Here is a 25,495-nt window from a genome sequence, read left to right on the forward strand (position 1 = left end):
GTTCATTATGAAAAATACAAATTGATTGAAACGTTGGTTAGTTTTTGCTGAAGTATATATAATGATGATACAAAGGCACTAGAGATGGATTGGACATATCCTTCATGCAACTCTTGGAATGATACATTTTAGTGTTAGGTGGGCTCCTCTAGATGCCAGCAGAATTGGAAGACCAGACTACCACTGATGAGGATTGTATTGAGGTACTGGGAAATTGTAAAAAATAGCGATAGGAGAGACTTTAGTGGCAAAATTTCAGAAGTTTTGCATCGTATAGCAATGGAGTCGTTATGATTCATTATTAGAAACTATAAATACTAGAGAAAGTGTATTAATGCATATTTGTTTCATCACAACCCCATTAATCATATATACGTGTAATATTTGTGTCTGAATCTCACCAGCAGCCTGTTTTTGCCAGCCAAAAATCATCTTTGTGATCCATAGGGCTGTTGGCAAATGCTTTTCGGCTTGAATGGTTTGTTTATGTGGAGCTCTGTTGCCCAATGTTTCCATGCTTGTGATAGGCATGATGCCCAAGAATTCTATCTCTCATCCTCAAGATGACTGACCAATGTAGTCTTTGTGTTTGGGTTGCAGAGACCAAGATTGTTCTGCATGTCTGGCTTGTTTAGTTTGTGTTTCTTGGGTTTCCAAGCTGGGGAGAAGTGGTTTTCTTAGAGATTTATTCTTGTTTCAGTGCCACTTCATACCTTGTTGCCTCCACTAGTGATGTCATCTTCCCACTCCCCCTCCTATTAGGGGGTGGGGGAACAGGATGGACCAGCTGCAATGTTCCAACCATTCAGAGTGAGGCTTTCCCCATCCAGTATTTAATCTCAAGCATCCAAAGCCCTTCTTGATTCCTTGGCAGCAGGGCATTTGGGAAGCCATCTCTTTCACCTTTTACTGTTTGGCAAAGGCTTAACCCATGAAACTGGGGTTGAGGGCATATCAAGATTGTATTGCCCTTTTATTTGCCTTCCCCAGTAATTAACCTTTTGTTGTCTTGTTGATGCCTGTTTCAGGTCATATCGGAGATGTCTGCCTTGTTGGTAGACGTCAAGGAACGACAGACATTAGTCTCTTAACCAGTCAGAAGATGTATGAAACATAGGTCTTAGTAGTCATTATCAGCATCATCTTCCTCCTCCTAGGAACTTGGGAGAGGAAGTAAGGTGGTGTAGAGAACCTCATCTAACAAAAGAAAAAGAGGAGACCTGACTTGGACTTCTCCAGTGGCTGCTACTCTTTAGAGTGGTGTAAGGTTTGCAGCCTTGTGAGAGCAATCGAATAATATGAAAGCCAGGCAGTTTACAAGAAAGCACCACCAAGGTCTGAGTACCTTTTCCAGAGAGAGGAGATCTGACCATTACTCCAGTGCTTCTACTCTTCAGATAGGTGGAGGGTTTACAGCCCTTTGAGAACCCTGAAGGTCTATGAAAGCTGGACAACGTTTCCTCTGCACAGGCCAAAGAAAGTTACAGGTATCCATGAGCATGCACCACAAGCTTGTGGGTAGTGCCTCAGTGGCATGATTGGTGTGGTCTTGGCCTGCCACCTTGGTGGCTGCGAGTTCGATTCATGAGCATTCCATTTAGGGGCCATAGATGTGTACTTCTGGTGATTAAAATTCACTCGACGTGGTTCGGAATTCACGTAAAGCCGTTGTTCCCTTTGCTTGAATTACGACTGGTTCCCTGCAACATAAAAACACCATGCAAACAAACAAACAAGCAATTTTGTGGTAAAGTAAAGAAACAGAACAAGTGAGAATGCAAGCCCATGAAGTTGGAGTCCTTTAACATAAAAGGTATTAATTGCAACCACTTGTTTATTTACCTTTCTGTGTTTATCTGCTTTCACCACCGCTGGTCTGGTCTGTGAAGTCATTCTAATACCTGACCCAGTTCTTTGTACATGGGTAGGTTATTTAGATTGGCTTCAGAGAGTGGACTTTCAGAAATTGCCGCAGTCACTTTCACCGCTCCTAGAACTCGTATGCAGTGGCTTCATTGACAAATAGGCAGGAATCAGAGCATCTTTGGGTAACAGGGTTCTGGTCCCTTCAACCAATGTCTGGACAGTAGAGGCCCCCTTTGTGGTGTGAATAATTCAAGTGGGAATGGGAATCCTTGAGGATAAATGGATGGGAAACCATCATCATGAAGCCAATGAGAGTTGTCAGGAAGGAGGTCTGGGAACTACCTTCTAGACCAGAAAATTATAGGAGACTATCTAATGTTCGACGTGGCCCAAAAACTCACCATCAGCTGTCTAATAGACCAGTGCCAATGAAGCAAGTTGCAGACTACATAGTGGAAGCTTGGATCACTAAAAGGAAATTCTTTTGAGTTTCTATCAGGCTACCAGTGTCCAAGGAAAGGAGACAGTCTGGTTCAAAGAACATGCAGACTGGTGAGATTTATCCAGTGAGACCCTAAAGTAATCTATGTATGATTTCTACATAGTAGCAAAAATCCCCTATGCCAGCTTATAGAACACATCTGACCCTGACCATTCTAGACTGTGTTTACTACTTAGTAGGGGTACTGTTCAAAGGGACCAAGAAGTTTGGTTGGGCCTGTAGGAAGCTGGGATACTGGTGAACTCGCTTCAGCCTTGCTCTTATTAATCTGGCACTTGTCAGGTAGGATTCTTGTCTTTAAAGTCAAGTTGATTGATAAAAGCGTAGGGAGTTCTGGGAACAGAGGTACTCCAGAAATTAGCTATAGGAGGAAATCTTGTTAAAGAAGTTGTTATACGTCTGGGATATTGATTGTTGGACAAATCAAGGTGGAATCTTTACCAGAAGCCATCGGAAGCTGTAGTGAGTGAGTCAGAACCAACTGAACTGATCATACAAGATCTCAGGAGAGACCTGCCAAGGTTCAGCCAAAGGGCGTGGTAGGCAGAGGGGCTCATCCACAATCAGAGGAGGTCCTCAAAGCTCTGAAAGTTAGGCCACTGCTTCATGTGAAGCAAACTCAGAAAAATATGGGGTAGGTTGGCGGTAGGTCCAACTGAGTGCCAGCTGCAAAACTCGGGATTGACAAGTAACTAGTGGAACTTGCTGGAGACAAAAGACCATTTCTGAAGAAGCCAATACCCATTAAACATCTAGCTAATAAAAACCCAGATAAAGCATCCTAGATATCACTTGGGCTAAAATGCTGAAGCTAACAGAGTGACAGGAAAGCCAGCATCTGACATGGCACAGGAACATTCAGCCTGCCATATACAGCAGAAATGCTTCTTGAAAGCTTTTGAAAAAGGGATGCTGAAGAAAATGTTCTTTGGGTCAGTTAGTATATAAAATACCTACATTTGACAATTGATGGTCTTTGTGGATTCTTAAATGGAAAAGATACCGTCAAAGAAATGTTAGCTTGAAGAAGCTGAATACTGGTTTTTATCAACTCAATGTTCTGGAATAAAAGAGATTCAACAGAAGACTCTCGCTGGCTCCATTGAAACCACCTTTGAAGGTACTCCATTCAGCTTGAAAGTTTTATCTTCACTGAGGAACAGTCTCCTGTTTTGGGGTGGCTAAATAGAGGATGCAGGCACATGGATAAGACTACAGAGGGGAACTTTTATCAAGAAAAGACAGTTGGCAGATAAAATGGAGTATCTACAGAGCCCAAGGCTCCACACTAATTGACCCCCCATTTCCACTCCCAGGAGGGGGCAGACAGAGTTGAGAACTAGCCTATTTGTGACTGCACAACAGGACTCGCAGTAGAACACTACCCTCAACTCCCTCTGAACATAAAACCAAGAAATGCAAAGCAGCAAGACATACAGTGGAACCTTGGTTTTCATACATAATCCATTCCAGAACCTCCCACGAAAACTGAAACATAATTCTCATATGGAATAATGTAAATACAGTTGGTGAGTTCTGACCCCCAAAAATATTTGTTTAAAATAATTTTTATAGAGAATAAACACAGCTTTACATACATAAAACAATGAGAATTAAATATAAATGAATAAATAAACATTTAACATTACCATTTACCTCTATGGATAACACCTGTTAGTGTATGGAAGACGGAGAGGAGGGGAGAGGGAGGAGGAGTGGTTATTGTTTGGAGGGGGGATCTCCCTCCAGAAGGACTTCAGGTGTCAAGGACCTATCTGGGGTTATTTATCTTCGTTTTTCTCTGGCGCCAGGACCAGCTTGAGAGTTGCTGGACCCCTGTTGCACAATAAAGCTGTCCAGAGACTTTTGTTTCAGGAGTTTCTTTAAAATTTGCCCTAAGTTAAACACAGCATTCTCATTAAAAATGTTGGAGACATGGATTACAACTTGGTTGGGATGATATTTCTCCACAAATTTTTTTTACGTCATTCCACTTTGCAAACGTCCTTAATCCCTGAAATAGACACATTATTTATGCCCATTCGTTTTCTGAATTTTTCAAACGAGCCTCAGCTGGCCTTATATTCACTAACAGCAGCACTTGTAGGCATTTTCTCAGTGAGATCAGCATGCAACTTCCTCCAACACTTTGCTATGAGTTCTTTCTTAAATTCTATACAGTTTCTCACTTTTTTTTTTTTTTTACAGAAGGGCTGGCACTTGGAACTTTCTTTGGCCCCATGATAGCTTATTTGGCAGTTGCACTTGAATAAAAAAGCACAAAAACGAACACAAAAGCAAAAGCAGAATGGGTCACGAAAAAAGATGGGATGGTTTATTTGGCCGCTAGATACGGGGCCTGGTCACGTGCTGGGCCCCGGATGGAATGTTTCTGGGTGTAAGTAAACCGAGGAAGCGTACAGTGACTGAGAGAAAATTTTGTAGTTAAAGGTCTACAAAAACCGAAACGTACAAAGAGAGAGGCGTACGAAAACCTAGGTTTGTGGCTGTAGTTGGAAAGTGCAGGGCTTCCAAGAAACCAAGTAGGGTTGTTTCCTGGTTGATACAGCAGCAGCACACCAAAGCTGATTAGCTGAAGGACAGTCAAGACCATAAAGAAGACTGGAAGTAGACAGTGACATGGATGCCAAGATCCCCATCTTGGTTGATCCAATGTCAACACAACCGGGTCTTAAAAACGGTCACAGCCACTCATAGCAGGAACCTAAAGAAAAAGGAAAGGCACTCCTATGGGGCATTGTGCAGTCATATATAGCTAACTTCTTTGCAAAATTGTAGCGGAGGCCACTCCCAAGACAGGCCAGGTCATTGGCTGACCATCAGTAAAAGTTAGGACTAGAAGAGAAGGACCACATATTAGCAGTGAAGGGAGGCAAACAGGAGAGGAACATTCCTGGATGAGGCTGGAAGCCCAAGCACCAGCCAAGAAATATGGCTATATAACCTCTTATCTTCTCTTCATGTCCTATTCACAAGGTACCTTCTCTTCGTGCCCAGTACACAATGTACTGTCAGAAAAAGTTGTTCACACTTGTAGGTCCAGATGGTGCCTGTGTAAGTAGACTGGCTTCTCTCTTGCTAGGAAAGGACTGGCATTCGTGCGGTGTACAGGCACAAATATTAGGCATGTGAACATGTTTAGATGTACTACTAAAGGAATTGAGGAATGTTTTCAAGTTGAGTTTGCTGTAAGATTGGAAAAGTAACTTTTTTTCTTCTTTTTTTTTTCCGTAAACTTATTAAAATGTTTGCATGTATCATTGTCAGAAAAGTTTATATTGTCTATTCTTGGTTTATGGAATGATTAATTTGGTTATTTTTTGCTTTGCAGTCTTTAGCAGAGACTTTCCTTAATCTGCCCAACCAACCTGCACAGTTACCTCCTGCCTTTGGAGCTGTTACTGCCAAGCCTGTGAAGGGGACCAAAGAATGGCACCAAAGTATATCTAATGAACTAAGAAACCACCTTGTACATAAGCTGTGAGTATTTAACACCAACTTACATTGTGACTTGTTTTATTAAATTCCAGTAAAAGATTTAAAGTCGAGTTTGGTTATTTATTATAACTATTTATTGGGGTGCTTCATACATTTTTACAAATATAGGCTGGGATTTTGACATTTTTATGTAAAATTGTCTTTTTTTCATGTTATCCAATGGGCAATGTAACTACTATATAGAACAAATTAATATATTAAATTGCCTGATAAGAAATACCCTAATGTAATCAAATGAAGTTATACTTTTTATTTGGTTGTAATATATTGTATTTGTATTTTCAGTGTGCAGGCCATATTTCCAACAACAGATCCTCAAGCCATGCTGGACAAGAGAATGCAAAATCTTGTTGCATACGCAAGAAAAGTTGAAGGCGACATGTTCGAAATGGCTAACTCAAGGGTAAGTTTTAATCATTAGTTTTCTGTGCAGTATACTGCACAAGGCCCACTGCAGATGATACCTATCAGCAGATACTGCTGGAGACTACTTAAAATGCTCTCGTCCATAGCTGCCTCGTGCAATTTTTTACACTATCTTTTAGTTCTCTTCATCGATACTTGTAATAACAAATCACCACAAAACCCCGTCAGAATGGAGGAAAGATAAAAGTTAAACCTATTAGTAAAGGAATATGAATGGCACATCACACACAACATGTAAAGGTGCTAATCTTGGCACATGACACAAAATATGTAATGTGCTAATCTTGAAAGAGCTGCATTGAATAAATCTACACACGTAAGAACGGGAAGTGGTGGGACAATATAACAAAGTCTGTCTTGCATAGCGGGGTCTTTTTGTTCCAGGATCTGGCAAGTAGTTTTGGTAGGAGAGTTCCTGAATGGAATAAGGTTGTTTGTGATTAATGTATATTCATGTCAACCGTGCATTTGATGTTTAGGCCAGTCCCTTACGACGCTCCTGATTGGCTGTTGATAAGCCAATCACAGGGCTGGAAACACTCTGTCTCTAGAGTTCACATGGGTAGGATCTATATTCCACCTCTCCTGAGGGATGCGTCTTTCAAAAGTACCCCTCAGGAGAGGTGGAACACACATCCTGCCTATGTGAACTCTAGAGAGAGACTGAGTGTTTCCAGCCCTGTGATTGGCTTATCAATAGCCAATCAGAAGCATTGTAAGGGACTGGCCTAGACATCAAATGCACGGTTGATGTGAAAATACTATAGTAGGTGTTTATGAAAATCATTTTTTATTTGATAATTCAGAAAATCTTTGTAGGCATCATGTAGACCAATGTATAATATATCTTATTTCTACATTGGGTGAGTGCCCTGCAGTCTTGTCTCCTCCATTACTCATACTTCTGTTCTTCTCACTTACCTTCTATGTAGTAATTGTGATGAGAAGAGGGGTGGGTTTTAAGGACCTATCCAGCCTCGTTATTTTGTGCAATCACACGTTAATGTTTTGGAATGGTATTAGTGGACTTTCTGTTTTCTCCAAGTTTCACTTCTAATACTGCAGTCTGTATTTTGCCAGCTAGCTGGTACCTAGGATTTCCTCGTCAGAATTTGTTCGAGGGATTGAAAGATATTCCCTGGTTTCCAGCTAGGTTAGCCCTCAAAACTAAATTCTCATACCACCCATTCTTCAAGTCTAGATACTCTTATCACCCAATCTCAAAGGTTGTGGTGGACCTTTGGTCAAGGAATGTCTCGAGAAATCTTAAGCATTTTTGAAGAAAACTTCATTCCCACAAGTCAGAGGGATAGGCATTACCCGAGTCTGCTTCGCACAAGTCAGAGGGATAGGCATTACCCGAGTCTGCATTAAGAACACTTTTTGGTAAAAAAGGTAAATTTTTATTCCTGGTATAGCCCCATGATCATGGTGAGCAGAGTACATGTATTTAGGTAGCTTGCTCTTTGGTCCTTGTCTATACATGGCTAAGAGTTGTTAGACAGGTAGTCCCAATGGCTAGTTATAGGCTTACAACTTTTGACCAGATCATACTGTCTTGAGTGTTAGAACTTCCTGAAATTATTTGTTTGATTTACTAGTAATTAAGGGTCATCCTTCTTTCCTTCCAAGGTTTGTTATTGATATGAGAATTAAATATTACTAGCTGGAGTATAAAGTGGTCTTGTCAGTAGACCTTGGAATGTTTTACTGTATGGTGGTCCAAAAATTTTTTATACATGATTCGTTGCCTCCATGCATTCTACCGTTTTGGGAATAAAAAGACATTTTAATAAAAGATTTCTATTAGCCCTTTTTACGCTATTTGTTGGCCAGCCCTTTGAAGAGTGAAAGTCAGCTCAGTGGTCTGGTTAAACTAATTTTATAATAATAATTATAATACTCTGTGTTGTCCATCATTGCCCCATGATGAACTGTCAAACTTCATAAAAGCTTCACCCACTACCTATTCCTAAGTCCAAGTCATCATGTAGATGTTATTTCCTTGTATTTGTTTATTGTATAGTGATAAATTTTATACTCTTATATTTTTAGATTTCTTTTTCTAGGGTATTTATTCGATTGCATGTTTATATCATAAGCCAGCTTATACTAAGATTGTTCATTCTCTTCTTTTTTGTAGCCTGAATATTACCATCTCTTGGCTGAGAAAATTTACAAGATTCAGAAGGAGCTTGAAGAAAAAAGGCTACAAAGAAAGAATTTACCTCGTGATGGGGTTGCTGGTCCTGGTCCAGGTGGACCTGGACCTGGTGCAGGTCAAGGACCATGCCCAGCTCCTGCCCCATCTCAAGCCCCAACTCAAGGGACAGCACAAGCTCCTGTACCTTTACAACCTGGCCCCATGGTTCAGCCAGGTCAAATTCTTACTCCAACTACATCAGGAACACCTCCAATTGGTGAGTAAATGTGACGAATTTGGGTTTCTTGACAGAGAATAGTGAGATACAAGTATGTCTTCATATATTTGGAAAACATCTCTCAAGTGTTCCACACACAAATACTTCATTCACAAATTTTACAGTTAATACCATATGATTATTAAATATGCCTCAGTCTTTGTGTTTTACTGGAGCATTATTTCATCTAATAATTTCAACTACCACCTTCTCAAAGTGCCATAATATTGGTACAATTTTTGCATTTTCATATAAATATGTTCCATGATTTTATATATATATATACTGTATTTCCTGGTATTGAAGAGTAAACACAAAAAGGGGGCAATGCTCATTAGTTGAGGGCATTTTTTGGTTGATGCAATGTCCACATTCAGTTGTGTCAGTGCATTGATTTAGCATGACTTCATCTGGTACAACATACTAATTATTGAATTTTTTTAGTTCACTTCTTATAAATTTTCTTTTATTTATAGTACTGCAGCAATAAGTCTTGAGCATCTGAAAACATATTGCACATTGTTACCATGTATAAAAAAGTCAAATAAGAATTTGTGATGAAACCACCATAAAAAAAATATATTGCAAGATTTCCACTTGCTAGAGTACAATTACCAGTAAACCTTTTCAGCATACAATAATTTTGCTATTATTGTATGCATACATACATACTGTACAAAAACTGATAAATGGTGCACCATCCTCTTTGGTTATACAGAACTTTTGAGTTTTTGGGTGAAGCATACTCCTTTTGAAAGTGGCATAAAATGTAGAAGTGAAAAATTTGCTGGTTCCTTGAGTGTTGACTTATGTGCAGTGTAAATTGGTATGTGTATAAAGAGTATGTCAGGAGTAGATTCTCTTGAAGCTTGGGGGAATAAATATTTCTGTTGATGGTAGGATTAGAGAAGAGGTGTTTTGGAGTTGGTTCATTAAAAAAGCTAGTAATGTGTGCAAAATATTGGTAGATCACCAAATCTTGGAAGTGAAGAGTGAAGGTAGAATGTGTATGAAAGGTGAAAGTTTTAGGTACAAATACTACACGAAGAACTGAAAGGGGAAGGAGGATGGCAAAAGGCTAGGAGGGGTATGAAGCTCCTAGTGTTAAGGAACTAGAGTCCATCCATAATTCATCAGTTCATGGTGAATCATGAGGGTATTTTAAAAACAATCCTCCTAGAATTGCTTTTAAGGTATCAGTAGGTTTTGTTCTTTTGAAGACTGTTAGAATTAGTTCGTTACCACGTCAGGTCAGTGAAAATGAAGGGACCACCCCTGCTGGATGGTGGAGAAATGTTATATTTTTGCAACGTGTGTGAGTGTGTATATATAGAAGAGCTGGTTTCATGGTTTTTCCCATAGAAAGGGGTGTAAGTGCTGCTATGTTTGGTGTGGTGTTTCTGGTTACTACTTTTAATGTGAGAAATATGAGATAAAGCATACAAAGACAGACAGACACCTCCATTTTTTAACTATCTTAAGACAATATGAAACATACTTCAAAAAGTAGCAAGAGGTAAATCTCAGACAGTTCCAATTTGTTACCAAGTGTGCTGATCAGCAAAGAATTTCCAAGGCATCCTGGGCCTTCAGGGTTTGCAAATTTCTTGACTTTTAGTTTCCCTGAACCAAATTTTGCTGTGTATATCCAGTTTGTTGTATGCTCAATGGGCCCTCCTTGATCTTGCAGGTCGACCTCCCCCTGGGCCTCGTGTGCCTCACCCAGGAGGAAACCTTCCAATGCCTAACAGCCAAGCCTCACAGCCATCAACTGGTTGTCAGAATAATCAGCAGATGAGCATAGGTCCTATTGCTGGTCCCATTACAACAACTGCTCCTACTACTGGTACTCCACAGTTTCCTGGTTCAGTTCAACACACAGATGGCATGCCTGGAGCTCCACGGCCTAACATTCCCCCACCTCCCTACAGTACTGCAAATGATACCCAGGCCATGAACCAAATTCCAAATCGCACCTCACCTGCCATACCTGTGTCTTCAGTGGCTGCTACATTGGGCATCCCAATGAATAGCATGAGTTCACAGAGTAGTGTTAGTTCTATCAATAGTTTAACTTCTTCAGAAAATTCATTCCCACCAACCTCCCAACCAGGAATTATCACAACTAATGCAAACAGTGAGAATACTGTAGCTCTGACATCTATTCATACAAAAGACAATGCCATGGGGAATCAGCCTACGCCTTCAGAGATGACTGATGATAAGTCGGACATTAAACCTTGCCCCATGAATGTCAAGAGTGAGCCTGCTGACATGCCAGCTGAATCTGAAGAATCGGAAGGAAAGGATATTAAGACTGAAATTAAATCTGAACCAATGGAAGTCAATACCTCATTAGAAGAGGGGAATGTCAAACAGGAACCATGTGTGAAAGATGAGCCCAAGACCCCAGTAACAATGACGCCAACTGAACCTGATAAAGCTGGTGAGGGACCAGCCATAGGTGATAAGCCTGCCAGTAGTGGTGTTGCCCCCAGGAGACCACCACCACCACCAACAAATCCAGCTCAAATTGTTTCACCACCAGCGCCAAAAGATAGAGCCCCTCTTTTCAAACCTGATGAGTTGCGGCAACACCTAGTCCCAACACTGGAAAAGCTGTACCGTCAGGATCCAGAATCAATTCCTTTCAGACAACCAGTTGATCCCCATGCCTTAGGCATTCCTGATTACTTTGACATCATTAAAAAACCCATGGATTTGTCAACTATCAAGCGGAAGTTAGACACAGGACAATATACAGATCCTTGGGATTATGTTGATGATGTTTGGCTTATGTTTGATAATGCTTGGATTTATAATAGGAAAACATCTCGTGTCTACAGATACTGCACAAAGGTATGTCATTCTACAATATTAAGTACCTTCAGTACAAGAGTTATTTCGTTAATTGCAAGTTTATAAATGAGAGTACTGGATGCATACCAGTGTTGAGCAATGATTTTATTGATTTTCATAAGTTCTCTTGGTTTTATAGGGGAAATTTGATTTTATCTGCTTGTAAACTTGAGACAAGAGTTTTTTTATACTGTGTATTTGAGAATGTTATTATATATAGTATATATTATCTTTATTATATATAGTATATATTATCTTTACAAACAGCTTGCTGAGGTGTTTGAAGCAGAAATTGATCCAGTAATGCAGCAGCTTGGCTACTGCTGTGGACGAAAGTATACCTTCAACCCCCAGGTGTTGTGTTGCTATGGAAAGCAACTTTGTACTATTGTTCGTGATGCCAAATATTTCAGCTACCAAAACAGGTACTATTTATATTTCCTTCCCTCCATCTTCATTGCTATAAATAATCTGTGAAATCTTTATTTATTGATTTAAATCCAATTATTCTGGATTGAAGTTGAAATTGTTGATGACCTCCTTTATTCCTTTGCCAGGTATACTTACTGTGTCAAGTGTTTCAATGATATACAAGGGGACAGCATAACCTTAGGCGATGATCCCTCACAGCCAGCTTTGTAAGTATATTATTGATGTTGAGTTTGAAATGGTTTGGCTGTGATGAAAATATTTTTCAATAGAAAACCAGTGAATTTGTTGGGGGTTTGAAAGATGAAATATGATTTTAATTTTGGTTTTGTTTTGTTTTTAGGAATAGTGGTCATAGAAGACTCCCATGTTTATATTAAGTGTTTAGCTATGCAGATGTTTCAAATCTATCATGCCTGTTATCTTTTCTCCCAGGACAATCAAGAAGTCACAGTTTGTGGAAATGAAAAATGATGCTTTGGATTTAGAACCTTTAGTCGAGTGTCTTGATTGTGGCCGTAAACAGCATCAAATATGTGTATTATATATGGAAAACATTTGGCCCCAAGGCTTTGTGTGTGATGGATGTCTTAGAAAAAAGAATCAGAAACGGAAAGAAAATAAATTTACTGCTAAGAAACTTCCAACTACTAAGCTAAGTAACTTTCTGGAGGCACGGGTAAACAACTTTTTAAAAAAGAAAGAAGCAGGTGCGGGTGAGGTCTATATCAGGGTTGTATCTTCTACGGATAAAATTGTTGAAGTCAAAGGAGGCATGAAGACAAGGTAAGATCTTATTGTTCATTTTCAGCATGTCATTGAAGGTCGGGCTGACCTCTACTTAAAATGGGAATTGGTTGAGGCAACTAAAAAGTTAGATATTCAAAATCGCAAAAGTGTCAGGGAAATATTTCAACATTGAAAATTACTCAGTGAAAATGATAATGCTTAGTAATAAGCATTATTATTAAGAACTAGTTTCATGAGACAAGCACTCGCAATGAGGTGAATGGTGTACAGTAATAATCCCAGAATAAGCTTCAAATTACACTTATTATCCTAGTCACAAATCTAACCTTACAGTTTGTTTCTGGAGTATCTTACCTCTAATAAGACAAAATTTTCTATGCATCTATATAAATCTAGATTTGTAATTCAGTTTTCTTGTTAAAGTACACACCTTCCCAATTCAGTTTTTAGGAAGTTCTTATAATTTCAGATGTATTTCTTCTCCCCTCCCCTTTTTCTATTCCCACTTTGATCTTTTGTTCCAAACTGTTATTAGCTTTTTAAGCATTTGTTGTAAGCATAGGATGAGTATCTTTCTTATCCAATTCCAAATTAGCAATAACCCAAGCATTGGTAGCTTTATTCAGGGATTTGATATTGACAGTTTCATACAGTGACATGTCTTTTACTTCCTTCCTGCTTGAATATTTTTATAGGATACAATACTTTATATGTCTTACAAAATTCATTTAAGTGTTCATTAGGGTCAAAACATTTTCAACAGTAAATTTATATCAAGTCATTGCATATTACATATGAGGCATCACTTGGAGAAGGGGAGAATGCCCCAATTTCTTACTTTTGAGTTACGAGCTTGTAAAGTCAGGTATAGTAGGTGGCAGACATTATTACTACAGGTTAGCATGTTGTTATACCGTTTATGAAAGTAAACGGTATACATCTTCAAAGCTGACGCCTTAAGCCACTAATTTTTATGTATCAAATCATACTGCTCTTTGTAATTATTGTGGGCGTTATGGATGTTAACTTTTTTCATCTTTGAGGTCTATGGAGGTATTTAAATGCAAGGAACGAAATTACTCTGTTTACATTGTTTTCTACATCAAAGGAACATGGAGTGTATATGTAAACTTATGATTTTTGTATGTAAAGGGCAATATTAAAGACAGGTGAAGAAAAAAAACATCATTCTCACTTCCAAAAGTGTTGTCCACTCTATATCAAGCTAATTCATATCATTTTTCCCCCTAAATGAAAGATGATCTGGTTATGCTTAGCTTTACTCGTCTTTATAGTCATGCTATGTAATTTAATACTATGGTTCATTATATTGCATTTAAAATTTTATTCCAGGTTTGTGGATACTGGGCAGCTTTCTGCAGAGTTCCCATATCGTGCCAAAGCATTGTTTGCTTATGAAGACATTGATGGGCACGACGTTTGTTTCTTTGGTATGCATGTTCAGGAGTACGGCTCTGACAGCCCTTCTCCAAACACTCGGAGAGTGTATTTAGCATACCTAGATAGTGTACATTTCTTTAAACCTAGGCAGTATAGGACTGCCGTCTACCATGAAATATTACTTGGTTACCTGGATTATGTTAAGCAATTAGGGTAAGTCTCTGTCATAATTGTTGGTAGTTTAATTTGTGTGTTTTTATGGGTGTCAAGAGCTTAATAATTTGGAATTACAAAGCTTTTTACAGAAATCTATTTAGCTTGTCTTTAATGCTATAGTCATGTGGTTGATTCATGAAATTTAAATTATGACTGTAGAAATTTGAGTGTAATTTAAGTTCCCCCACCCCACCCCAATGTTGCCCCACCCCCACATGTGTTCGCTGACTTCAGAAGACTTACAAATTTTAAGATTACTCAGGATTTTACACACAATAGTTCTAATGTATGATGATTTTTTCTTTTTTACCTTCAGGTACACAATGGCCCATATTTGGGCTTGTCCACCTTCAGAGGGGGATGATTACATTTTCCATTGTCACCCCAGTGATCAGAAGATTCCTAAACCAAAACGCCTGCAAGAATGGTACAAGAAGATGCTTGATAAAGGCATCATAGAAAGAATAGTTTTAGATTATAAGGATATACATAAACAGGCTTATGAGGACAACATGAAATCACCGGCAGAATTGCCTTACTTTGAAGGTGACTTTTGGCCTAATGTCATGGAAGAGAGTATAAAGGAGTTAGACCAAGAAGAGGAAGAAAAAAGAAAACAGGAGGAGGCTGCAGCTGCAGAGGCAGCTGCTCAAGCAGCAATGGGTCAGGAAGAAGAAGAGGAGACCAGTCAGGATGGCAAGAAGAAAGGGCAGAAGAAGCAGAAAAATAAGAATAAGAACAAAAATCAACAAAAGAACAAGTCTAAGAGTAAAAGCAGTGCAGCTGGCTGCAATGATTTAGCACAGAAAATCTTTGCAACAATGGAAAAGCACAAAGATGTCTTCTTTGTCATTAGGTTACATAGTGCCCAGAGTGCTGTTAGTCTACCACCCATACAAGACCCTGACCCTGTGATGGTATGTGATCTCATGGATGGCAGAGATGCCTTCCTCACTTTAGCAAGTGAACGCCACCTTGAGTTCTCCTCCTTGCGACGAGCAAAATATTCTACCATGGTCATGATGTATGAATTGCATAACCAAAGCCAGGATAGGTTTGTGTACACGTGCAATAATTGTAAGGCCCATGTTGAAACTAGGTTCCATTGCCAGGAGTGTGATGACTTTGATCTTTGTGTGACTTGCTTCAAGAATGAGGGCCATCCTCATAGGATGATTAAACTTGGGCTTGACCTCGAAGACGGCTCTGCATCCACAGAGAACAAAAACCTCAACCCACAGGAGGCACGCAGGCAGTCTGTGCAGCGTTGCATACAATCGTTGGTGCATGCTTCTCAGTGCAGAGATGCAAATTGCAGGCTCCCATCTTGCCAGAAGATGAAACGTGTTCTATCTCATACCAAGTCATGTAAGCAGAAAAGTAATGGTGGTTGTTCAATTTGTAAACAGCTTATTGCTCTGTGCTGTTATCATGCAAGAAATTGTAAAGAGCAGAGGTGTGTTGTACCATATTGCTATAATATCAAGCAGAAATTAAGGCAGCAAGAAATGCAGCAGAGATTCCAGCAGCAACAGTTAATGAAGAGGAGAATGCAGCAGATGAATGCTCGCAGTATGCCTTCATTACCACAATCGAATCCTCCAACCTCACAGCCAGTACAAAGCCCCATCCACACTCCAACAGTGCCAGGCGTGAAACCAGCCACACAGGCACCACCACCCCCAAATGTTATGAAAGCAATTGCCCAGGTAAGTTTTATTTTCTATGATTTAAATTAAATATTTTAAGTTAAATATTAATCTAATAGTGATTTTTAGCAAAACAATTACTTGAATATCAGTTGTTTTTTCTAGTTGTACATAGATTTTCCATGGCAGTCATATAAGTTGTTCATGTTGCACCAAATTATGCATAGAGTAATTGTCATCTTGATTTATCTATTTGAACTATCTTTTATGTGGCTGAATTCATTGTGTTTATGATAGCTTCAATCCACTTTTTATTTTTTTTAATAGGTAACTCAAGGGTATACTGACTTTACAACTGTGCAATTTATGTTCACCAGTATTTATTAATCAATTTGACTTTTAACGAATGTAATAGGAATTTTGATTGTGAGGAGGGGAGGGGATATTAAGAGTCAAATGATGCATTATAAGAATGTTTAGCATAAATATGTGAAATATTTTGTAGGTTATTTCTTGAGTGGTTACATTGTGAGCCTTGATTGGTACTTTGTTGATAGAACTAAAGGTTCTTTGCATCATCCTTTCTGCCCCACATGCATAACCTTTTGCCTTTCCAATCAGATGCCTTTGGTCTCGTCTGTCTTAGCTTTTAGTCCTTTTAGTCTCTCAAAATGAATTGGTGGTCTCATTATATTAATGTTTGATAGTTTTCTTTTAAAACTTTTGTTATTAATAATAGATACATACAGTGCAAAGGAGTGTGTTCAGTCTTAGCAGTATAATACTGATATTTTAGCCATAAATCAGTTGCCTTTCAATAACCATTAAAGTATGTGTAATATATGGAAACTGATTTTGAACGTTATTTGAAACTATTAAAAATGTTGCAACCTATGGTTTTGTGGTTATGGCAAAGTATTGATTTGAGTTGTGATTTATGCTGTCAACAGACTAGGTAATAGCTGAAATGGGAAGAATAGTATTCTACTTGGACTAAGGGTTTCTTATGTTTTAGGTTCAGGAAGAAGCTGCAAGACAACAAGGCCCTGCCACAGCTGTAAGTTACGGCAAGGGTAATCCTGGTAATGGAGGGGTTAACCAAGCCCCGATGATGCCTCAGCACATGGCTCCCCAACAGCAAGTTCGTGCTCAGATGCCCATGGGCCCAATGCCTACCATGGGACCTCAGGTCACACATATGCCCCCTCTGGGGAAACCAAATATGATGCAGCAGCAACAGCAACAGCAGCAGCAGCAGCAACAACAACTGTCACAGAACAGAGGACTTCCTGGCATGGAAATGTGGAATAAGTAAGTGGCAGTTTTCAGAAGTATTAACTGGTGTAAGATAGTTTTGAGTTATAACTCCTGGAAATTCATTTATTGTTTCAACTATATTTTGTAATTTGTAAATGTTCCTCTGAAACAAGCAGAGAGGAGTAATGAATATTCATGATTATACAATAGAGCCCGGACCTCGATGCTAATCCATTCCAGTAGCAGCGATGAGATGCGATTTAGTTGAGATCTGAATTAATTTTTCCCCATATGAAATAACTAAAAATGGATTAATCCATTCTTGACCACCAGTTATTACCCTAACCTTTCCTTTTTATACAAAAGTTTATATTAGCTTTACCAGACCACTGGGCTGATTAACAGTTCTCTTAGGGCTGGCCCGAAGGATTAGATATTTTTACGTGGCTAGGAACCAATTGCTTACTTAGCAATTGGACCTACAACTTACTGTGGGATCCAGACCATATCGAGAATTGAATTTCTATCACCAGGAATAAATTGCTCCTATTTAGCGTTGGCAGAGGGGGAAAATCGAACCCGGACCTGTAGATCAGTTGTCGAGCACATTACTGACTCGTCCGAGAAACTAGGCCTTTTTTATAAAAAACATTCACGTAAATTTATGCCTTTTTACAATTAAATAAGTTCAGTTTTAGATAACATACCATATTAGACACACATTTTTTCATTTTTAAATATATACTGTATTAAAATAGCTGCCCTGCCTACGCCCAATGCAGCCATATTATCGATGGTTGACCGAGTGCCATAGGCTGGTCTAGGTATGTAGTATGTACTGCAAGGGGTAGACACTGTTATTGTTTCTAATAATAAAACATTGAAAGTCCAGCCTAGTTATTACAGCAAATTAATAAAATATTGAAAATAAGCTGAATTATGTCTGTTATCATAAACTTACAGTCTGCTGGAGTACTGTATACAAAATCATTTTGAAGTATCTTTCAATACGTGTTTTATTATTTTTTTATTTATTTATTTTCCATGAAGTATCCTTGTTAAATAGGGGCACTTTTCATAGCCTCTTTATGCTTTATGAATGTGACATCATTATTGGCGGAGTAATACCCATTGGAAGTAGATCGTCATAAATGTATTTCTTTAAAATTGGAAAGAATCCCAATATTAAGGATAACTGGGGAAGTATCGATATCGTAAAACCCTCTAATTTGATTATAAAATACTGCCAAGAAAATATTGCTCCTTGGTAAACAAACAACAAGGCTCATAAGTCCAGCACGACTGGGAACTACGAATTATGAGTATCGTAAGTCAAGCACGACTGGGACTACAAACAATGAACATACTGCAAAATGTTTTGGCAGGCAAAAGCACTGTCTTGAAACTGACAACAACAACACACAAATAAAGTAGCTGCAATTCTTAAGCCCAGCATTTGTTTGTAAATTAAGTTCCATTCAGCAACTTGAGACAGTAATCATATTGGTAAAATGAAATCAGCTGATTATTTTAAGAATATGATCAAAGCCAGAATGCAAATGGCAGATGCGATGCTCTGTGTTCATTATAATTTGATATGGTAATGATACATGCAATGCAATATGATTAATACAGTAAAAAAAGGGTTTTATTAAAATGATCATTATTCTCAATGTGCAAATATTATTTGGCTTTTGCTAATGGATATCTGTGAGTGTAACAAAACAACCAAATCGAGAAACGGCTGATTGCTAACGTTATTTGCCTTTACTATAAAAGGAAAGGAAAAATAACGGAGCAGGTGAAATTGGTGTTCAGAACAGGCAAAATTACACTTAAATACAATCAAGTATTGTGCAGTTTTAAACTCAACTTCGTTAATTTACAAAAAAAAAGTACCTTGAAGTAGATCGCTTCTACCAGCCAAGTAATGGCAGTGAGGTAATCGATAGTACTCAATCAGCCGAGATTTTGAGAGCCCAAACAATATCAGATGCAAATGGCGTACGATGACAATGCTTATATTCTGTAATATATGTATGTTTAACTTTTCTTAAAGATTATTTTCTTCAGAAAATATTTACTTTTATAGAGCTTTTCAGTGTTTAGAATTATGGATAGGATCATACACCTGTAACAAAGTGAGAGCTCGCTCATCCTAACGTCTAATTATGGTGATTATTCATGGTAATTACAGTTTTGTTTACAGTATCAAAAGTTGTATCGCAAGTGATTCACTTGAATAACCGGTTTTATTATTATTACAAATGTTTTTTTGTACAATGTCGGTAGTTGTGACAGTAGTTAACTTATTGACACAACTATGAAACTTCAAGGGTTAGCCTATCATTAAAGATCTCAGCAGGATTTTAAGGTTGTCACACAAATGCCACTTTCATAATAATTTTCAATAATCTTCTCGAGTTCAAATTGTGGTTCTTACCGTTTTCCTCACCAAATGGGCATGGGAAAAACGCCAACCACCAGTGACTGACCAAACCACTTCTGTTTACAAAAATCATGATTCATTTGGTCGGATTCCAGTTTTGTGTTTGAGCTCAGGTGCAAAATGTACTTGAAATCTGATGTTGAAATCTGATAATTTTGAGCTCTAGTATCATCGAGGACTGGGTCTCTACTGTACATAAAAGTAATTAGTAAATTAATTCATTAAAGGGTAAAAGGGAAAGGAATACAATTACATAAATAACTATTAGAATTCATATATTAGGCCATAGAATTCATATATTATTTCATGTGTTTATTTGGAATTTTTTAGGGTAAACCTTCGAAAAGTAATCGAAGGAATCTGCTTTGTAATGTTACCATCTGTTGGGTTTTTTTTCTAGTTACAGTGTGTTTAGGGAAATAAATAAGGTTACAGTTTTATGCTTATATGATATTAGGTTTATGATAGCTGACATGAAGATGAGGCTCGTAAATCATACCAAAACTTGTTTCCAGTTTACTCATTCAAGAAACAACAACAGAAAATATTCAGGAAAGGTGTTAATAATGGTCTGGTAATTTTTCAGGTACTCTAATCCTGGTGGTATGCCAGGTCAGCAGCAGCCTAATCAAGGTATCAGACCAGGAATGATGAGTCAGCCTAACCCCTTGGGTAACCCAGGACCTGGGCCTGGTCCAGGGTCAGCTCTAATGGGTCCTCCTGGTCAACCGAATCAACCTGGTCAGCCTGTTCAACCAGGTCAGCCTGGAGGTCAGCCACAAAGAAATGCTACGCAAGCCTTACAGCAGCTCCTTCAAACTTTGAAGAATCCCTCAGGCCCCCATCAGCAGTCAGAAGTGTTACAAATACTCAAAACACATCCTCAGTTAATGGCAGCTTTCATCAGACATCGTCAGATTCAACAACAAAGTCAGCAGGCACAGCAACAGCAGCAGGCTCAGCAACAGCAGCAGCAACAACAACAGCAGCAACAGCAGCAGCAGCAGCAGCAACAGCAGCAGCAGCAACAGCAGCAGCAGCAGCAGCAACAGCAGCAGCAGCAGCAACAACAACAACAGCAGCACAGCAGCAGCCCCAACCTGGACCTGGAGGTCAACCTGGAATGATAACTCAAGGTGGAGCAGGAATGCCGAGCAATGTACAGGGTTCTTTACAACCAAACTTGCAACCAGGTGGGATGCAGCCAAACATTCAACCTGGGGGAATGCCAACACAAATGCAGGGTACATTAGTAAGTCAGCAACCGCCATTAGGTGTCCCTCCGACTCAAGCAACTATGAACCAGCAGCAATGGTATCAACAGAAGATTTTGATACGGCAACAGCAGCAGCAACAGCAACCTCAGCAAGGAAATTTCCAACCACCTCAGGCACCTATGTATGCGCAGAGACGGCAAGTAAATTTCCAGCAGCATAATTTCCAGGGTGGTGATGGCCAATTTGGTCAAAGTTTCCCACAACAGCAGCAAATGATAATGCAGCCTCAGCAGATGAAACCTGTTCCGCCGTCAATGTCACCGCAGTCTGTTGCCCCCGGTATGATGCCTCCAGGCTCTGCAATGACCAACCCGTCCCCACAGCAATTAATACAGTCAGTCACTTCTCCTCCTCCTAGTAATTTACCACAGACTGTCCGATCACCACAGCCCAATCCTTCACCACGTAACCATGGTCCAACCCCATCACCAAGAGCGGGACCAGTGCAATCGCCACATCACCCTGCACCTGTACATTCTCCGCACCATGGTAGCCAGCAGGGGCCAGGAATGGCTACGAGTGGCGGTCCAGGGGATTCAATGATGCTTTCCCAACTAGGAGCGGGAAGTGGACATCAGACTCACCAAGGCTTGCCTCCTATGCAGCCTGCCAATAATCAACAAATGGGAGGCATGGTGGCTACCTCTGAGGCAGATGTAACTCCACAAGACAAATTATCAAAGTTTGTGGAGACTTTATAGTACCAGTGTGCTACTTAGCCCTTGTAGATAGTATCTTGTACATATTTTGTAATTAAGTCTTGGATTCTCATACAGACGACAAATGTGATTGTTATTTTTGCAGTGCTTTGTATCTGCAAAATGGAAAATTATAATGCTTCTTTGAAGCGAACAATGAAAATTACTGTAAACTTGAGCTAAACACTCATGCCAATTCCTTAAAAGACAATGTACTTGCCCATTATGGGTCTTTAGGCTTATGAGGAAGAGTTAGAAAATGAATTACAAGAAAGATAGAAAATTTTATTACAGTAACTTTGTACAACTTTGCATTAGTCATTATTTTTGGGCAGTTGCTGTCTTAATTTTGAAGAGTGCAAATAGGTCTTTTGCCAAGATATTAGCTAGATATGTTTTGTGCATTCTAGCTTGCTGAAATACTAAAGCAGGATGTACTGGGTTGGGGGGGGATTGTGCCTGTACATTTCTGTATCATTCAACAAAGAACTCAGAAGGAGAATACAAATGTTAATAACTATTATGATTCCCCTCTGTCCCAACATCCCTCATGTGCAGAAGACCAGAGTGCGGGCACAACCTCTACAGTAACCTCCCTTCATCTTCGACATTCCCTATAGGTAAATCACACATGCCCAAGGGAGGTATGCTGTCTCTGCCGGCACTGTCTTTTTATTTGACAGTCGAGGGTGACAGGGCAGCAGGGGAAAGTGTTCATGTGCAGCAGACCTGAGCGATAGCTGCTGCTACTATCACCCCGCAACAAACTCGTACACATTGCCTCCGTTATCCCGGTCGACCATTTACCTATTGAAGGGGAGACAAAGGGATTGACTGTATGGCCTAATGGTAGGTATATGGGCAGGGGGAGTGGCAGCCAGTTTTCCTCCCGTCTTGACGCGTCACCCACCTGTCCTCAAAACTTTAATTTATTTCTTTAAAGATTTGATAAGTTTGTTTTTCCAACGCTCAACGTGATGTATGTATGTAAATTGTTGATTGTATTGTCTACCAACACCTGCTCATTGGAAGTTCCCTGTTCTTGTCCTATGTAATTGTACTTTAAATGGGCATATAAAATTTTTTAACTGTCAGGTCCCCCACTTTGTTATGTTGAATGTTGACCAATGAGGATGTGTTGAACAGAGGATTTGATTATTTTATAATAAATATATGATGAAAATGGATTTTCATTTAGATCTCCTGTTTATGCTTAAGCTCAAAGTAATAATAATTTCATCTATTTTGAACTAGAAATACATTGTAATTGTCATATAACCATTGTTGTAAGTGAGCTTGTTATCCTGTACATTGAAACCACATTATAAACAATCTTTGCTGTGCATTTTCATTGAGAGCACCTTAATTGAATCACCAGATTGTAGTTTAATGCAGCATAATCAGTGAAATCCATGCTCTTATTAAGCATTTCTGTAAAGTTTAGTAAATGTAGTTGAGCGAAGTTGAAAAGCAGTTATATGTACATGAAACTGTGTGAAATAAAATTCTTATGAGTGGTCAACTGAATACATGCACTGACAACTTTTTGATGAATATGGAAGCAAATGTGTGAAAAAATCTTTTTAGCTCTAATAGATTTTACAATTAACAAATTCAATTTTGAGTCTCCATTGGTAGAAGAGAAGAACAGAAATGGTTAAGGGTTATTGAGAGAGATATAAGATAAGGGGGTTAACCTGTCAAGGAGGTAGTACTCCAATAGAGAGAGGTAATGCCTTGTGTCTTGGTCGGTATGGTGTTGGCGTGCCACCTCGTTGGCCACGAGTTCGATTATCGGGTGTTCCACTGAGGGGTGCAAGATGTGTATTTCTGGTGATGGCAGTTCACTCGCAACATGGTTCTGAATAACCAGTGGTTATGAAGCAAACGTTGCTGAATAACCACTGGTTCCATGCAACTTAAAAACACCATACAAACAATAGAGAGGCATGAGTCAGAAAGGAAACGAATGGTTCCATTAATGGAAGGAATTACATGAACGCAGTTAAACATAGTTGCAAAGCTTTTATGAGTTATAGAAAATTTTCCTTGGACAAATTTTTAGAGGTACTATTGTGTAAGTGTTCATCACTAATTCATTGCTCTGATTAGCTTTCTTCTTTCAATTCCTTTTTACCTATAGTAGTAATGATAAATGTGATTGCTATACAAAACTTGTATATCATAATTAACTTTATGTAAAATGAGCCAGTTATTACCAACTTTAAGAAGTTCCACACCACTTTAATGTCCAGCTCAGCATCCACTGTCACAGCACATGCAACAATCGTTCCTGATTGCTATTACTAGTTTTTCAGGTCTTACCCCAGCTCTAGAGCAATGTCCTCAGATAATTGCGCTATGCTTCTCTGCTATTCAACTTTATCAGGAAGCATGTTAGCATGTTTTTCTATAAAAAAACTGTTTTACATCTCAGTTGTTAGGCATGTTTACTAAACTTTGATCTTCCATTGAATCCACTACCCTCGGCAGGTATCCGGATCTACAGTCGTCATTGGCTCCCCTGTTTGCCATCTATGGGAGTTGAACTTTCGATTCTCTTCAGACGCTTTTCTGTTTTGTCTGCCTTCTTATAGCACAAAAAAAAAAGAAGTGTAGCTAAGTTTGTTTTACATGGGTTAATGATTATGTTGCGCTTGTTTTATTTTCTTGGTCTTTCTTCGTTCTTGTTTGGGTTTATGTCCTTACGGGTTTATTTTATTCTCTTTCTCTCTTCTCTTTATAAGTCTTCTTTGGTAGGTTATTGGTAATGTTTGGAAAGTTATCTGTTATATGGGCTAACCTTCAATTATCACTTGCGATGAGTTTTTCTTTTCTTAGGAACATTGTAGATTAAATTTCTTTTCGTTTTCCATGTCTCTGGAGGCTTTGGCGTGGATACTTATCCTTAGATTCTGGGCAAGTTAAACACCACTTAATTATTGTTATCAGTAATGGGTTCGTATAAAAAATTGTTCTTAAATTATTTACACCTTAAGAAGCAGTTACCCATAACTAACTTTTGTCTTCTGTATCATTAGCGTCATGGTTAGTAGTTACTAACTGTAAATGATAAGTACACACCTTTATTTTTGTGAGCAGAATGCTTTTCAGCAACTGTCAGTTGTTGCAGCGCAGACGTTTTATTATGTATTTTGACATGTATTGTTTTGCTTTTAGCTAATTAGGAATACCGCCTACACTCATTCACCGGTGGATTGTTAATAGGTGCTGAATAGCCTTAATACTTTTCAGCACTTGGCCTTAAGTCGTAAACCTCAGACTCCCATAATCCCTGTCCACACGGTCGAACTTTGCCCAACAAACTTTGTTTGATGTGAAGTCAGAAGCTGGAAAAGTCTAAACCTTATCTGCAGTTTCTCCGCTTCTGACGTCACATCGAACAGAGTTCGTCGAGCAAAGCTCGACCGTGTGGACGGGCCTCATTTCTTGATGGGTGGCTAATTAATGATCTAAATTTGGTTTATGCTTTAGCTTCTACAATATATTTGTTTCATAACAACCCACGTTAATCACATTCAGTATACGTATGCCCCTTTTGGGCCAAATGTTGTCAGATTCATAAATCATTTTTGTCAGTCAAACAGAAGGGAGTCTCTCCCATCTGGAACCCACACTATTGTTAACATTAAAACCCTTACAAGTATTCCTTGGCATAAGCTGGGACAATTTTTGAAACTTGGTAACACTTGTTCTTCAGTTATTGTCGACTGATGACTTGTTGCGGAGTTCTCACCAACTACAAGTTGAGACTGT

At 39.0% G+C, this 25,495-nt stretch overlaps 1 protein-coding gene across 1 annotated transcript in view; it reads left to right on the top strand.

The window, feature by feature from the left end:
- LOC135222704 (histone acetyltransferase p300-like) overlaps positions 1-22,901 on the top strand; it is a 71,085-nt gene extending 48,184 nt beyond the window's left edge. Inside the window, 12 exon segments of the mRNA XM_064260890.1 lie at positions 5,721-5,869; positions 6,173-6,290; positions 8,457-8,733; positions 10,424-11,592; positions 11,860-12,017; positions 12,150-12,230; positions 12,457-12,807; positions 14,125-14,385; positions 14,705-16,097; positions 17,053-17,348; positions 20,330-20,822; positions 20,825-22,901. Coding sequence (XP_064116960.1) covers positions 5,721-5,869; positions 6,173-6,290; positions 8,457-8,733; positions 10,424-11,592; positions 11,860-12,017; positions 12,150-12,230; positions 12,457-12,807; positions 14,125-14,385; positions 14,705-16,097; positions 17,053-17,348; positions 20,330-20,822; positions 20,825-21,721 — 5,643 coding nt within the window. The 3' untranslated portion in view covers positions 21,722-22,901.
- Positions 22,902-25,495: the final 2,594 nt, after the last annotated feature.

The sequence above is a fragment of the Macrobrachium nipponense genome, chromosome 8, assembly GCF_015104395.2.
Source record: "Macrobrachium nipponense isolate FS-2020 chromosome 8, ASM1510439v2, whole genome shotgun sequence".
Taxonomy (NCBI): Eukaryota; Metazoa; Arthropoda; class Malacostraca; order Decapoda; family Palaemonidae; genus Macrobrachium; species Macrobrachium nipponense.